Raw genomic sequence first — 15856 nt, forward strand, 5'->3', positions numbered from 1 at the left:
TTATATTTTGATCAGAGAATGGAGAGGTGATAGCGTGCGCTCCCCCGCGGGCTGTGGGCTGGGCTGCTGTGTAGGGATCCCGTCAGCGTCAGCGGGAGGGACGGGGCGGAGCTCTCGAGGGCCGGGTTGGCTGGAGCTCAGGCTCTATGTCGAGGAGTCTGCTCGGGGCCCCGCGAGCTGAGGTGTCGGCTCAGCCATTTTGCACTAGGAAATCGGGTCTGAAGTGCCCAGTGTGGGACTTCTGCATGTGGAAACCTAAGAGCAAGTGAAATTAGAGAAAGCACAAAGGTAAAAAATGTTAGACTTTATTTTATTGCCCAGATTCTATTTTTATCTCTCAGGAATTTTTAATGGGCTTTGATGGTGACAAACCTCTCCTCTACCTTTTGTCCCATTCCTCATTCTTGGGGCGCTGAGGGTGCAGATGCCTCTTCTGTAAATGCTTCGTGCTGAGTTGGGTGTCCTCATACCCGGGGGGAGGGGCAGGACTCCTCCCCAGCAGCCTCCAGGTGAGGTTGATTGTCCCCAGGCCTCCTCCCTCACTGCTTGTCCACCTGAGCACCAGCATTGGAAGTTTTATAGATTCTAATGACCTTTAAGGGTCCAGGAAAGAGATGCGCAGAGACCCTGGGGGGGGCCGGTTTTACCCTGTTCCACATTGGTTCGGCCCCCTTAGGCTGACGGTTTCTGCCAGCCTAGATGATCTGACCAATAGTCTGCGCTTTCTTCAATTAGGCCACTGAATTTACGTACAAACAGCACCAGGTGTCAGAGCCCTGCCTGCTCAACTCCCAGACGGTCCAGGGCCAGTGGTGATCCAGGACCATGACGGCCACTGAGTCAATGGCCTTTTGAAGTAGCCAGGAGTCCAGCCGGTCTCATTGGCCCCTGTTACCGCGGTGTCTGTAGACTTTTCTATGGTGACAGCGTTATTTACGGTTCCCCTGCCAAGTTTATTAGCTCCGCTCTGTGTGCAGTAAGTCCTGCAAGCAATAGTCTGCTCTTTTGGGGCACACTCTTGTTGTTTTCTGAGAGAAGCTCCAGGTCAAGTGATGGTCACATGAGTCGTCATGGGGGCCCATTGCCCCAGGTTGTCTGGAGGTTGGAGTTGGAGGGCCTCCTCACTCGAGGTCAGTGTGCCCACGGAGCGATCCCTGCAACTTCAGGGCATGGTGGGTGCTTAGGATCACCAAGTGGGGTCCTTTTCCCTTAGGAGGGAGCTGGCCTTGTGGGCTGCTGATTTCCAGGTTTTTAGATACCCCCAGTATCCTGGTCGGATGGGGTGGCTGGCCAATGCCTGGAGGGCATTCATGCATTGTTCCATTTCAAGTGGTCCCAGTTTTTGCACTAATACTCCAAGGGTGATGTAATGACCGGGAATGTAATGACCAGGAATGTAAAGGTCAAAGGGTTTAGCTAAATTAGGGAAGTCCAGGGCAAGGGTCTGAATTGACTGCTCTTTCCATTCTTGAAAGGCCGCTTCTGGATTCTATTCAAAAGGATCATCATCTTTTCCTTTCAGTGTTTCATATAGAGGCCCAGCTATTAGACTGTAGTTAGGGATCCAGATGCAACAAACCCCGGTCTCCCCAGGAACCCCTAAGCTGTCTTCTAGTTTTAGGAAGGGTGAGGCTGCAAATGGCTTCTTCCCTTTCCTGGGATGGGCTTCTCCGACCTTCTGTGAGAATGAAACCCAGGCAGGTCACCTTAGTCTGTGATATTTGAGCCTTTTTCTTGGACACCTTCTATCTTTTATTGTCTAGGTAGTTCAGAGGCCTCCTTAGTAGGGCTGGCGATCAGAATGTCGTCTGCATATTGAAGGAGGGTTCCCTTCTCCACAGGTAGATCTTTTAGGTCTTTAGCTAACGTTTCCCCAAAGATGCTATGGGAATTTTTGAACCCTTGGGGCAGGACGGCCCAGCAGTATTGTTTTTGTTGTATGTTGAGGCCTGCCACTCACAGCCAAAATTTCTTGTGACTCTGGGACTAATGGAATACAGAAGAAGGCATCATTGAAGTCTAATACAGAATACCATGTCCTGGTGGATGGTAGAATGACCAGCAGGGTGTAGGAATTAGGAACTACTGGATGTATATCCTCGGTGGCTTCACTGACTGTCCTGACGTCCTTTACCAGGTCCCCAGCAGCCCACGGGGCTCTCGTGGTCAGGCCCCTCCCAGGATATGGAGCTCACCTGTGCAGGTAGCCAGCAGCCCACGGGGCTCTCGTGGTTAGGCCCCTCCCAGGATATGGAGCTCACCTGGGCAGGTACCCAGCAGCTCACGGGGCTCTCGTGGTCAGGCTCCTCCCAGTATATGGAGCTCACCTGGGCAGGTACCCAGCAGCCCACAGGGCTCAAGTGGTCAGGCCCCTCCCTGGATACGGAGCTCCCCTGGACAGGTACCCCGGCAGGGCTGGGCACACAGGAACCGTGCACATAGCCCTCATTGCAGAGCACCCCCAGCACACCTGTTGCTCAGAGCTGACACAGAGCACCTCAGAGCAGGGCTTGAACTAACAAACAGCAGCTCCGACAGGTCTGTGACCCTGGGCTTCACTCTGTGCCGCCTCCCTCCACCTGGTCTTCCAAGGGCTTCCACTGCAGCCGGGGCACCAGGCCTCTGTCTCCACCCACCAACCCTCTTCTCCCTGACTCCTGGGTTCCTCTCATTAGGAGAGGGTCTTCTTGAAGTTGTCTCCCACTCATGGGCCAGATAAAATGATTAGAAAACAAGCCAGGGCTGCCGCCCCTTGTCTATGCTGACTCGCGGGACCCTACACCTGTTCCTTGGATCTAGCCGGTGCAGCAAGGCCCATTTTCTGCAACTCTGAGCCCCTGAGGGGCGAGGATTGGCTGACCTGGGCAGCCTGACCCGGCCGGCCAGCCCGTCCCAGGTGTGCCTGGGTTGAGGTCAATATAAACACCCCTCCAGGCAGCAAAAGCCTCTGCAGCTGTGCCTGACGCCATATTCTCTGTCCCGTCAGCAGTCTCGGGGCTGGGCTGGTGGGAGGGAGTAGGACCCACAGCTCTATGGGTGGCCCCGTGTGAGTGGGGCTCTGTTGGACTTTCTGCAGGAGTTGCCGGGCTGCCACCTGCTAAAGAAGAGGATGTGTCACCCATACCTGCTGCTGGAATTTCTCCCCGGGCACAGGTGAGGAAGGAAAAAAGCAGTGGGGGCCAGGACAGGAGGGGTACCTCAGGCAGGGAAATGGAAAGCTTCCAGAAGAGCGCCCGGGGCCAGGACCGTCCTGGCTGGCCTGCAGGCACCAAGTCGGCCTGCGTGCTGTCGCTGGTGTGACTCCAAGCCCCTTCCTCTAGGCTTTAAAGTCTTTGCACACATTCAGGAGTTTTACCTGGGAAGGGTGGGAAAAGTTCAGAAGCAGCTGGCCTCGGGCTCAGTTCACGTTTACTCAGAGACGCCTCCTCACGGTCCCCCAGCTTTGCAATGAGGACGCTACTTGCGGGGGGGGGGGGCTGTTGGCTGCATGGGAGACGATTCCCCACCTCTGACCAACTTCAGAATTGTTTACCACTGGAGCAAGTGCCCTGATAGGGTTTTCCTCTGTATGGCCAGTGGGTTCTGGTTTTTTTTTTCTTTTTTGGTTCAAGGTATGTTTTATTCCTCTTTTTGTATTTATAGATATAAGCATGGAAATAATTCATTCATATAAATACGTCTATGGGAAGGAAAGAACTTTTTTTTCTGTTTTATTTTTTTAATATTATTTATTTTTTTAATTTTTTTTAAAAAATTATTATTTATTTATTTATTCATTGTTTTGGCTGTGTTGGGTCTTCGTTTCTGTGCAAAGCCTTCCTCTAGCTGCGGCAAGCCGGGGCCACTCTTCATTGTGGTGCGCGGGCCTCTCACTATCGTGGCCTCTCCCGTTGCGGAGCACAGGCTCCAGATGCGCAGGCTCAGTAGTTGTGGCTCACGGGCCCAGTTGCTCCACGGCATGTGGGATCTTCCCAGACCAGGGCTCGAACCTGTGTCCCCTGCATTAGCAGGCAGATTCTCAACCACTGCACCACCAGGGAAGCCCTATTGTTTTAAGTTTTTAATTTTATTTTATTCATTTTTTTATACAGCAGGTTCTTATTAGTTATCTATTTTATACATATAAGTGTATATATATCAATCCCAGTCTCACAATTCATCCCACCACCACCACCCTGCCCTTTCCCCCTTTGGTGTCCATACATTTGTTCTCTACATTTGTGTCTCTATTTCTGCCTTGAAAACTGGTTCATCTGTACCATTTTTCTAGGTTCCACATGTATGCGTTAATATACGATATTTGTTTTTCTCTTTCTGACTTACTTCACTCGTATGACAGTCTCTAGATCTATCCACGTCTCTACAAATGACCCAATTTCATTCCTTTCTATGGCTGAGTAATATTCTATTTTATATATGTACCACATCTTTTCCATTCGTCTGTCTATGGGCATTTAGGTTGCTTCCATGACCTGGCTATTGTAAATAGTGCTGCAGTGGACATTGTGGTGAATGTGTCTTTTTGAATTACGGTTTTCTCTGGGTATATGCCCAGTAGTGGGATTGCTGGGTCATATGGTAATTCTATTTTTAGTTTTTTAAGGAACCTCCATACTGTTATCCATAGTGACTGTATCAGTTTACATTCCCACAAAGAGTGCAAGAGGGTTCCCTTTTCTCCACACCCTCTCTAGCATTTGTTGTTCCTAGATTTTCTGATGATGCCTATTCTAACTTGTGTGAGGTGATACCTCATTGTAGTTTTGGTTTATATTTCTCTAATAATTCGTGATGTTGAGCAACTTTTCATGTGCTTCTTGGCCATCTGTATGTCTTCTTGGGACAAATGTCTGTTTACGTCATCTGCCCATTTTTAGATTGGGTTGTTTTTTTTTTTTACTGTTAAGCTGCATGAGCTGTTTATATATATTGGAGATTAATCCTTTGTCCGTTGATTCGTTTGCAAATATTTTCTCCCATTCTGAGGGTTGTCTTTTCATCTTGTTTGTAGTTTCCTTTCCTTTGCAAAAGCTTTTAAGTTTCATTTGCTCCCATTTCTTTATTTTTGTTTTTTATTCCATTACTCTAGGAGGTGGATCAAAAAAGATCTTGCTGTGATTTATGTCAAAGAGTATTCCTCCTATGTTTTCCTCTAAGAGTTTTATAGTGTCAGGTCTTACATTTTGGTCTCTAATCCATTTAGAGTTTATTTTTTTGTGTATGGTGTTAAGGAGTGTTCTAATTTCATTCTTTTACATGTAGCTGTCCATTTCTCCTAGCACCACTTATTGAAGAGACTGTCTTTTCTCCATTGTATATCTTTGCCTCCTTTGTCATAGGTTAGTGGACCATAGGTGTGTAGGTTTATCTCTGGGCTTTCTTTTTTTTTTTTTTTACATCTTTATTGGACTATAATTGCTTTACAATTGTGTGTTAATTTCTGCTGTATAAAAAAGTGAATCAGCTATACGTATACATATAACACCATATCCCCTCCCTCTTGCACCTGCCTCTCACCCCCTTATCCCACCCCTTTAGGTGGTCACAAAGCACTGAGCTGATCTCCCTGTGCTATGGACTGCTTCCCAGTACCTATCGATTTTACATTTGGTAGTGTATATATGTCCATACCACTCTCTCACTTTGTCCCAGCTTACCCTTCCCCCTCCCTGTGTCCTCAAATCCTTTCTGTACGTCTGTGTCCTTAATCCTTTCCTGCCCCTAGGTTCTTCATAAACTTTTTTTTTTGTAGATTCCATATATATGTGTTAGCATACGGTATTTGTTTTTCTCTTTCTGACTTACTTCACTCTGTAGGACAGACTCTAGATCCGTCCACCTCACTACAAATAACTCAGTTTCGTTTCTTTTTATGGCTGAGTAATATTCCATTGTATATATGTGCCACGTCTTCTTTATCCATTTATCTGTCGATGGACACTTAGGTTGCTTCCACGTCCTGGCTATTGTAAATAGAGCTACAATGAACATTGTGCTACATGACTCTTTTTGAATTATGGTTTTCTCAGGGTAAATGTCCACTAGTGGGATTGCTGGGTCATACAGTAGTTCTATTTTTAGTTTTTAAGGAACCCCCATACCGTTCTCCCTAGTGGCTATATCAATTTACGTTCTCACCAGCAGTGCAAGAGGGTTCCCTTTTCTCCAATAAATGCCTCTCCAGCATTTATTGTTTGTAGATTTTTTGATGATGACCATTCTGACTGGTGTGAGGTGATACCTCACTGTAGTTTTGCTTTGCATTTCTCTAATGATTAGTGATGTTCAGCATCCTTTCATGTGTTTGTTGGCAACCTGTATATCTTCTTTGGAAAAATGTCTATTTAGGTCTTCTGCCCATTTTTGGATTGGGTTGTTTGTTTTTGTGATATTGAGCTACATGAGCTGTTTTTTAGAGATTAATCCTTTACCATTTGCTTCATTTCAAAATATTTTCTCCCATTCTGATGTTTATCTTTTCATCTTGCTTATGTTTTCCTTTGCTGTGCAAAAGATTTTAAGTTTCATTAGGTCTCATTTTTTATTTTTTTAATTTATTTATTTTTTATTTATTAATTTTTTGGCTGTGTTGGGTCTTCATTTCTGTGTGAGGGCTTTCTCTAATTGCGGCGAGCGGGGGCCACTCTTCATTGCGGTGCGCAGGCCTCTCACTGTCACGGCCTCTCTTGTTGCGGAGCACAAGCTCCAGATACACAGGCTCAGTAGTTGTGGCTCATGGGCTTAGTTGCTCCGTGGCATGTGGGATCTTCCCAGACCAGGGCTCGAACCCGTGTCCCCTGCATTGGCAGGCAGATTCTCAACCACTGCGCGACCAGGGAAGCCCCCTCTTGTCCATTTATGATTTTATTTGCTGTGCAAAAGATTTTAAGTTTCTTTAGGTCCCATTTTTTTATTTTTGTTTTTATTTCCATTTCTCTAGGAGGTGGGTCAAAAAGGATCTTGCTGTGATTTATGTCATAGAGTGTTCTGCTTATGTTTTCCTCTAAGAGTTTTATAGTGTCTGGTCTTACATTTAGGTCTCTAATCCATTTTGAGCTTATTTTTGTGTATGGTGTTAGGGAGTGTTCTAATTTCATTCTTTTACATGTAGCTGTCCAGTTTTCCCAGCACTACTTACTGAAGACACTGTCTTTTCTCCATTGTATACCCTTGCCTCCTTTGTCGTAGATGAGTTAACCATAGGTACGTGGGTTTATCTCTGTGCTTTATATCCTGTTCTATTGATCTATATTTCTGTTTTTGTTTCAGTACCATATTGTCTTGATTACTGTAGCTTTGTAGTATAGTCTGAAGTCTGGAAGTCTAATTCCTCCAGCTCTTTTTTTCTTCCCTCAAGACTGCTTTGGCTATCCGGGGTCTTTTGTGTCTCCCTACAAATTTTAAGATTTTTTGTTCTAGTTCTGTAGAAAATGCCACCAGTAATTTGATAGGGATTGCATTGAACCTGCACATTGCTTTGGGTAGTATAGTCATTTTCACAGTATTGATTCTTCTAATCCAAGAACATGGTATATGTCTCCATCTGTTTTTATCATCTTTGGTTACTTTCATCACTGTCTTATAGTTTTCTGAGTACAGGTCTTTTACTTCCTTAGGTAGGTTTATTCCTAGGTATTTTATTCTTTTTGTTGCAGTGGTAATGGGATTGTTTCCTTAATTTCTCTTTCTGATCTTTCATTGTTAGTGTATAGCAATGCAAGCGATTTCTGTGCATTAATTTTGTATCCTGCAACTTTACCAAATTCATTGATTAGCTCCAGTAGTTTTCTGGTGGCATCTTTAGGATTCTCTATCTATGGTATCATGTCATCTGCAAACAGTGACAACTTTACTTCTTCTTTTCCAATTTGTATTCCTTTTATTTCTTTTTCTTCTCTGATTGCTGCAGCTAGGACTTCCAAATCTATGTTGAATAGTAGTGGTGAGAGTGGACATCCTCGTCTTGTTCCTGATCTTAGAGGAAATGCTTTCAGTTTTTCACCATTGAGAATGATGTTTGCTGTGGGTTTGTCATATATGGTCTTTATTATGTTGAGGTAGTTTCCCTCTATGCCCACAGTCTGCAGAGTTTTTATCATAAATGGGTGTTGAATTTTCTCAAAATCTTTTCCTGCATCTATTGAGATAATCATATGGTTTTATTCTACAGTTTGTTAATATGGTGTATCTCATTGATTTGTGTATAGTGAAGAATCCTTGTATCCCTGGGATAAACCCCACTTGAACATGGTGTATGATCCTTTTAATGTGTTGTTCGATTCTGTTTGCTAGTATTTTGTTGAGGATTTTTACATCTATATTCATCAGTGATATTGGTCTATAATTTTCTTTCCTTGTAGTATCTTTGTCTGGTTTTGGAATCAGGGTGATGGTGGCCTCATAGAATGAGTTTGCGAGTGTTCCTTCCACCTGCAATTGTTTTGAAGAATTTGAGAAGGTTGGGTGTTAGCTCTTCTCTAAATGTTTGATAGAATTCACCTGTGATGCCATCTGGTTCTGGACTTTTGTTTGTTGGAAGATTTTTAATCACAGTCTTAATTTCATTGCTTGTGATAGGTTTGTTCATATTTTCTATTTCTTCCTGGTTCAGTCTTGGAAGGTTATCCCTTTCTAAGAATTTGTCCATTTCTTCCAGGTTGTCCATTTTATTGGCATAGAGTTGCTTGTAGTAGTCTCTTAGGATGCTTTGTATTCCTGTGGTGTCTGTTGTAACTTCTCCTTTTTCACTTCTAATTTTGTTGATTTGAATCCTCTCCCTCTTTTTCTTGAGTCCAGTTAAAGGTTTATCATTTTTGTTTATCTTCTCAAAGAACCAGATTTTAGTTTTATTGATCTTTGCTATTGTTTTCTTTATTTCTATTTCATTTATTTCTGCTCTGATCTTTTCTTTCCTTCTACTAACTTTGGATTTTGTTCTTCTTTCTCTAGTTCCTCTAGGTGTAAGGTTAGATTGTTTATTTGAGATTTTTCTTGTTTCTTCAGGTAGGCTTGTATTGCTATACACTTCCCTCTTAGAACTGCGTTTGCTGCATCCCATAGGTTTTGGATCATCGTGTTTTTGTTGTCATTTGGCTCTAGGTAGTTTTTGATTTCCTCTTTTATTTCTTCAGTGATCTCTTGGTTATTTAGTAACGTATTGTTTAGCCTCCATGTGTTTGTGTTTTTTACGGTTTTTTCTCTGTAATTGATTTCTAATCTCATAGCATTGTGGTCGGAACAGCTGCTTGATATGATTTCAGTTTTCTTAAATTTACTGAGGCTTTATTTGTGACCCAAGATGTGATCTATCCTGGAGAATGTTCCGTGTGCAGTTGAGAAGAACGTGTAATCTTCTGTTTTTGGATGGAATGTCCCCTAATATCAATTAAATCTATCTGGTCTATTGTGTCATTTAAAGCTTGTGTTTCCTTATTAATTTTCTGTCTGGATGATCTCCACTGGTGTAAGTGAGCTGTTAAAGTCCCCTGCTATAATTGTGTTACTGTCGATTTCCTCTTTTATAGGTGTTACCAGTTGCCTTAGATATTGAGGTGCTCCTATGATGGGTACATATATATGTATAATTGTTATATCTTCTTGGATTGATCCCTTGATCATTATGTAGTGTCTTTGCTTGTCTCTTGTAACATTCTTTATTTTAAAGTCTATCTTATCTGATATGAGTATTGCTACTCCAGCTTTCTTTTTTTTTTAAACATCTTTATTGAAGTATAATTGCTTTACAATGGTGTGTTAATTTCTGCTTTATAACAAAGTGAATCAGTTATACATATACATATGTTCCCATATCTCTTCCCTCTTGCATCTCCCTCCCTTCCACCCTCCCCATCCCACCCCTCTAGGTGGTCACAAAGCACCAAGCTGATCTCCCTGTGCTATGTGGCTGCTTCCCACTAGCTATCTATTTTACATTTGGTAGTGTATATATGTCCATGACACTCTCTCACCCTGTCACATCTCACCCCTCCCCCTCCCCATATCCTCAAGTCCATTCTCTAGTAGGTCTGTGTCTTTATTCCTGTCTTGCCACTAGGTTCTTCATGGCCTTTTTTTCCCCTTAGATTCCATATATATGTGTTAGCATACTGTATTTGTTTTTCTCTTTCTGACTTACTTCACTCTGTATGACAGACTCTAACTCCATCCAACTCATTACAAATACCTACCTCCATTTCATTTCTTTTTATGGCTGAGTAATATTCCATTGTATATATGTGCCACATCTTCTTTATCCATTCATCCGATGATGGACACTTAGGTTGCTTCCATGTCCTGGCTATTGTAAATAGAGCTTCAATGAACATTTTGTTACATGACTCTTTTTGAACTATGGTTTTCTCAGGGTATATGCCCAGTAGTGGGATTGCTGGGTCGTATAGTATTTCTATTTGTAGTTTTAAGGAACCTCCATACTGTTCTCCATAGTGGCTGTATCAATTTACATTCCCACCAGCAGTGCAAGAGTGTTCCCTTTCCTCCACACCCTCTCCAGCATTTATTGTTTCTAGATTTTTTGATGATGGCCATTCTGACGGGTGTGAGATGATACCTCATTGTAGTTTTGATTTGCATTTCTCTAATGATTAATGATGTTGAGCATTCTTTCATGTGTCTGTTGGCAATCTGTATATCTTCTTTGGAGAAATGTCTATTTAGGTCTTCTGCCCATTTTTGGATTGGGTTGTTGGTTTTTTTGTTATTGAGCTGCATGAGCTGCTTGTAAATCTTGGAGATTAATACTTTGTCAGTTGCTTCATTTGCAAATATTTTCTCCCATTCTGAGGTTTGTCTTTTGGTCTTGTTTATGGTTTCCTTTGCTGTGCAAAAGCTTTTAAGTTTCATTAGGTCCCATTTGTTTATTTTTGTTTTTATTTCCATTTCTCTAGGAGCTGGGTCAAAAAGAATCTTGCTGTGATTTATGTCATAGAGTGTTCTGCCTATGTTTTCCTCTAAGAGTTTTATAGTGTCTGGCCTTACACTTAGGTCTTTAATCCATTTTGAGTTTATTTTTGTGTATGGTGTCAGGGAGTGTTCTAATTTCATACTTTTACATGTACCTGTCCGATTTTCCCAGCACCACTTATTGAAGAGGCTGTCTTTTCTCCACTGTATATGCTTGCCTCCTTTATCAAAGATAAGGTGACCATATGTGTGTGGGTTTATCTCTGGGCTTTCTATCCTGTTCCGTTGATCTATATTTTTGTTTTTGTGCCAGTACAAAACTGTCTTGATTACTGTAGCTTTGTAATATAATCTGAAGTCAGTGAGCCTGATTCCTCCAGCTCCATTTCTCGTTCTCAAGATTGCTTTGGCTATTCGGGGTCTTTTGTGTTTCCATACAAATTGTGAAATTTTTTGTTCTAGTTCTGTGAAAAATGCCAGTGGTAGTTTGATAGGGATTGCATTGAATCTGTAGATTGCTTTGGGTAGGAGAGTAATTCTCACAATGTTGATTCTTCCAATCCAAGAACACGGTATATCTCTCCATCTATTTGTATCATCTTTAATTTCTTTTATCAGTGTCCTATAATTTTCTGCATACAGGTCTTTTGTCTCCTTAGGTAGGTTTATTCTTAGATATTTTATTCTTTTTGTTGCAATGGTAAACGGGAGTGTTTTCTTAATTTCACTTTCAGATTTTTCGTCATTAGTGTATAGAAATGCAAGAGATTTCTGTGCATTAATTTTGTATCCTGCTACTTTACCAAATTCATTGATTAGCTCTAGTAGTTTTCTGGTAGCATCTTTAGGATTCTCTGTGTATAGTATCATGTCATCTGCAAACAGTGACAGCTTTACTTCTTCTTTTCCGATTTGGATTCCTTTTATTTCTTTTTCTTCTCTGATTGCTGTGGCTAAAACTTCCAAAACTATGTTGAATAATAGTGGTGAGAGTGGGCAACCTTGTCTTGTTCCTGATCTTAGTGGAAATGGTTTCAGTTTTTCACCATTGAGGACAATGTTGGCTGTGGGTTTGTTATATATGGCCTTTATTATGTTGAGGAAAGTTCCCGCCATGCCTACTTTCTGCAGGGCTTTTATCATAAATGGGTGTTGAATTTTGTCGAAAGCTTTCTCTGCATCTATTGAGATGATCATATGGTTTTTCTCCTTCAATTTGTTAATATGGAGTATCACGTTGATTGATTTGCATATATTGAAGAATCCTTGCATCCCTGGGATAAACCCCACTTGATCATGGTGTATGATCCTTTTAATGTGCTGTTGGATTCTGTTTGCTAGTATCTTGTTGAGGACTTTTGCATCTATGTTCATCAGTGATATTGGCCTGTAGTTTTCTTTCTTTGTGACATCTTTGTCTGGTTTTGGTATCAGGGTGATGATGGCCTCGTAGAATGAGTTTGGGAGTGTTCCTCCCTCTGCAATATTTTGGAAGAGTTTGAGAAGGATAGGTGTTAGCTCTTCCCTAAATGTTTGATAGAATTCACCTGTGAAGCCATCTGGCTCTGGGCTTTTGTTTGTTGGAAGGTTTTTAATCACAGTTTCAATTTCAGTGCTTGTGATTGGTCTGTTCATATTTTCTATTTCTTCCTGCTTCAGTCTCCGCAGGTTGTGCATTTCTAAGAATCTGTCCATTTCTTCCAGGTTGTCCATTTTATTGGCATAGCATTGCTTGTAGTAATCTCTCATGATCTTTTGTATTTCTGCAGTGTCAGTGGTTACTTCTCCTTTTTCATTTCTAATTCTATTGATTTGAGTCTTCTCCCTTTTTCTCTTGATGAGTCTGGCTAATGGTTTATCAATTTTGTTTATCTTCTCAAAGAACCAGCTTTTAGTTTCATTGATTTTTGCTATTGTTTCCTTCATTTCTTTTTCATTTATTTCTGATCTGATCTTTATGATTTCTTTCCTTCTGCTAGCTTTGGGGTTTTTTGTTCTTATTTCTCTAATTGCTTCAGTTGCAAGGTTAGGTTGTTTATTCAAGATGTTTCTTGTTTCTTGAGGTAGGCTTGTATTGCTATAAACTTCCCTCTTAGCACTGCTTTTGCTGCATCCCATAGGTTTTGGGTCGTCATGTCTCCATTGTCATTTGTTTCTCAGTATTTTTTGATTTCCCCTTTGATTTCTTCAGTAATCACTTCGTTATTAAGTAGTGTATTGTGTAGCCTCCATGTGTTTGTATTTCTTACAGATCTTTTCCTGTAATTGATATCTAGTCTAATAGCGTTGTGGTCAGAAAAGATACTTGATACGATTTCAATTTTCTTAAATTTACCAAGGTTTGATTTGTGACCCAAGATATGGTCTATCCTGGAGAATGTTCCATGAGCACTTGAGAAAAATGTGTATTCTGTTGTTTTTGGGTGGAATGTCCTATAAATATCAATTAAGTCCATCTTATTTAATGTATCATTTAAAGCTTGTGTGTCCTTATTTATTTTCATTTTGGATGATCTGTCCATTGGTGAAAGTGGGGTGTTAAAGTCCCCTACTATGATTGTGTTGCTGTCGATTTCCCCTTTTATGGCTGTTAGTATTTGCCTTATGTATTGAGGTGCTCCTATGTTGGGTGCATAGATATTTACAATTGTTATACCTTACTCTTGGATCGATCCCTTGATCATTATATAGTGTCCTTCTTTGTCTCTTGTAATAGTCTTTATTTTAAAGTCTATTTTGTCTGATATGAGAATTGCTACTCTAGCTTTCTTTTGATTTCCACTTGCATGGAATATCTTTTTCCATCCCCTGACTTTCAGTCTGTATGTGTCTCTAGGTCTGAAGTGGGTCTCTTGTAGACAGCATATATATGGGTCTTGTTTTTGTATCCATTCAGCCAGTCTGTGTCTTTTGGTGGGAGCATTTAATCCATTTACATTTAAGGTAATTATCGATATGTATGTTCCTATTCCCATTTTCTTAAATGTTCTGGGTTTGTTATTGTAGGTGTTTTCCTTCTCTTGTGTTTCTTGCCTAGAGAAGTTCCTTTAGCATTTGTTGTAAAGCTGGTTTCGTGGTGCTGAACTCTCTCAGCTTTTGCTTGTCTGTAAAGGTTTTAATTTCTCCATCAAGTCTGAATGAGATCCTTGCTGGGTAGATTAATCTTGGTTGTAGGTTTTTCTCCTTCATCACTTTAAGTATATACTGCCACTCCTGCAGAGTTTCTGCTGAAAGATCAGCTGTTAACCTTATGGGGATTCCCTTGTGTGTTATTTGTTGTTTTTCCCTTGCTGCTTTTAATATGGTTTCTTTATATTTAATTTTTGACAGTTTGATTAATATGTGTCTTGGCGTGTTTCTCCTTGAATTTATCCTGTATGGGACTCTCTGTGCTTCCAGGACTTGATTCTCTATTTCCTTTCCCATATTAGGGAAGTTTTCAACTATAATCTCTTCAAATATTTTCTCAGTCCCTTTCTTTTTCTCTTCTTCTTCTGGGACCCCTATAATTTAATGTTGGTGCGTGTAATGTTGTCCCAGAGGTCTCTGAGACTGTCCTCAGTTCTTTTCATTCTTTTTTCTTTATCCTGCTCTGCAGTAGTTATTTCCACCATTTTATCTTCCAGGTCACTTATCCGTTCTTCTGCCTCAGTTATTCTGCTATTGATCCCATCTAGAGTATTTTTAATTTCATTTATTGTGTTTTTCATCGTTGCTTGGTTCCTCTTTAGTTCTTCTACGTCCTTGTTAAATGTTTCTTGCATTTTGTCTATTCTATTTCCAAGATTTTGGACATCCTTACTATCATTATTCTGAATTCTTTTTCAGGTAGACTACCTATTTCCTCTTCATTTGTTAGGTCTGGTGTGTTTGACCCTGCTCCTTCATCTGCTGTGTGTTTTTCTGTCGTCTCATTTTGCTTATCTTACTGTGTTTGGGGTCTCCTTTTCACAGGCTGCAGGTTCGTAGTTCCCGTTGTTTTTGGTATCTGTCCCCAGTGGCTAAGGTTGGTTCAGTGGGTTGTGTAGGCTTCCTGGTGGAGGGAACTAGTGCCTGTGTTCTGGTGGATGAGGCTGGATCTTGTCTTTCTGGTGGGCACGTCCACGTCTGGTGGTGTATTTTGGGGTGTCTGTGGCCTTATTATGATTTTAGGCAGCCTCTCTGCTAATGGATGGGACTGTGTTCCTGTCTTGCTAGTTGTTTGGCATAGGGTGTCCAGCAATGTAGCTTGCTGGTTGTTGAGTGAAGCTGGGTCTTGATGTTGAGATGGAGATCTCTGAGAGATTTTTGCCGTTTGGTATTACGTGGAGCTGGGAGGTCTCTTGTGGACCAGTGTCCTGAAGTTGGCTCTCCCACCTCAGAGGCACAGCCCTGATGCCTGGCTGGAGCACCAAGAGCCTTTCATCCACACGGCTCAGAGTAAAAGGGAGAAAAAATAGAAAGAAAGAAAGAAAGAAAGAAAGAAAGAAAGAACGAAAGAAAGAAAGAAAGAAAGAAAGAAAGAAAGAAAGAAAGAAAGAAGGAAGGAAGGAAAGAAGGAAAGAAAGAAAGAAAGAAGGAAAGAAAGAAAGAAAGAGGATAAAATATAGTGAAGTAAAATAAAGCTATTATAAAGCAAAGCTATACAGACAAAATCTCACCCAGAAGCATATACATATACACTCACAAAAAAAGGAAAAGGGGAAAAATTAATATATCCTGTTCCCAAAGTCCACCTCCTGAATTTGGGATGATTCGTTGTTTATTCATGTATTCAACAGATGCAGGCACATCAAGTTGTTTGTGGAGTTTTAATCCACTGCTTCTGAGGCTGCTGGGAGAGATTTCCCTTTCTCTTCTTTGTTCGCACAGCTCCTGGTGTTCAGCTTTGGATTTGGACCCGCCTTTGCGTGTAGGTCGCCTGAGGGCGTCTGTTCCCCGCCCAGACAGAACG

The 15856-nt window shown here is 41.5% G+C and overlaps 1 protein-coding gene across 1 annotated transcript in view; it reads left to right on the forward strand.

Moving 5' to 3' along the window:
* Positions 1-15856, forward strand: part of LOC309628513 (uncharacterized protein) — a gene marked incomplete at its 5' end in the record, with an annotated part of 107817 nt that overhangs the window by 53689 nt on the left and 38272 nt on the right. Inside the window, one exon of the mRNA XM_082391606.1 lies at positions 3077-3153. Within this exon, the coding sequence (XP_082247732.1) occupies positions 3077-3153 (77 nt within the window). The remainder of the gene's footprint in view (positions 1-3076; positions 3154-15856) is intronic.

Source organism: Balaenoptera borealis, assembly GCF_965194805.1.
Source record: "Balaenoptera borealis genome assembly, chromosome: 4".
Lineage (NCBI taxonomy): Eukaryota > Metazoa > Chordata > Mammalia > Artiodactyla > Balaenopteridae > Balaenoptera > Balaenoptera borealis.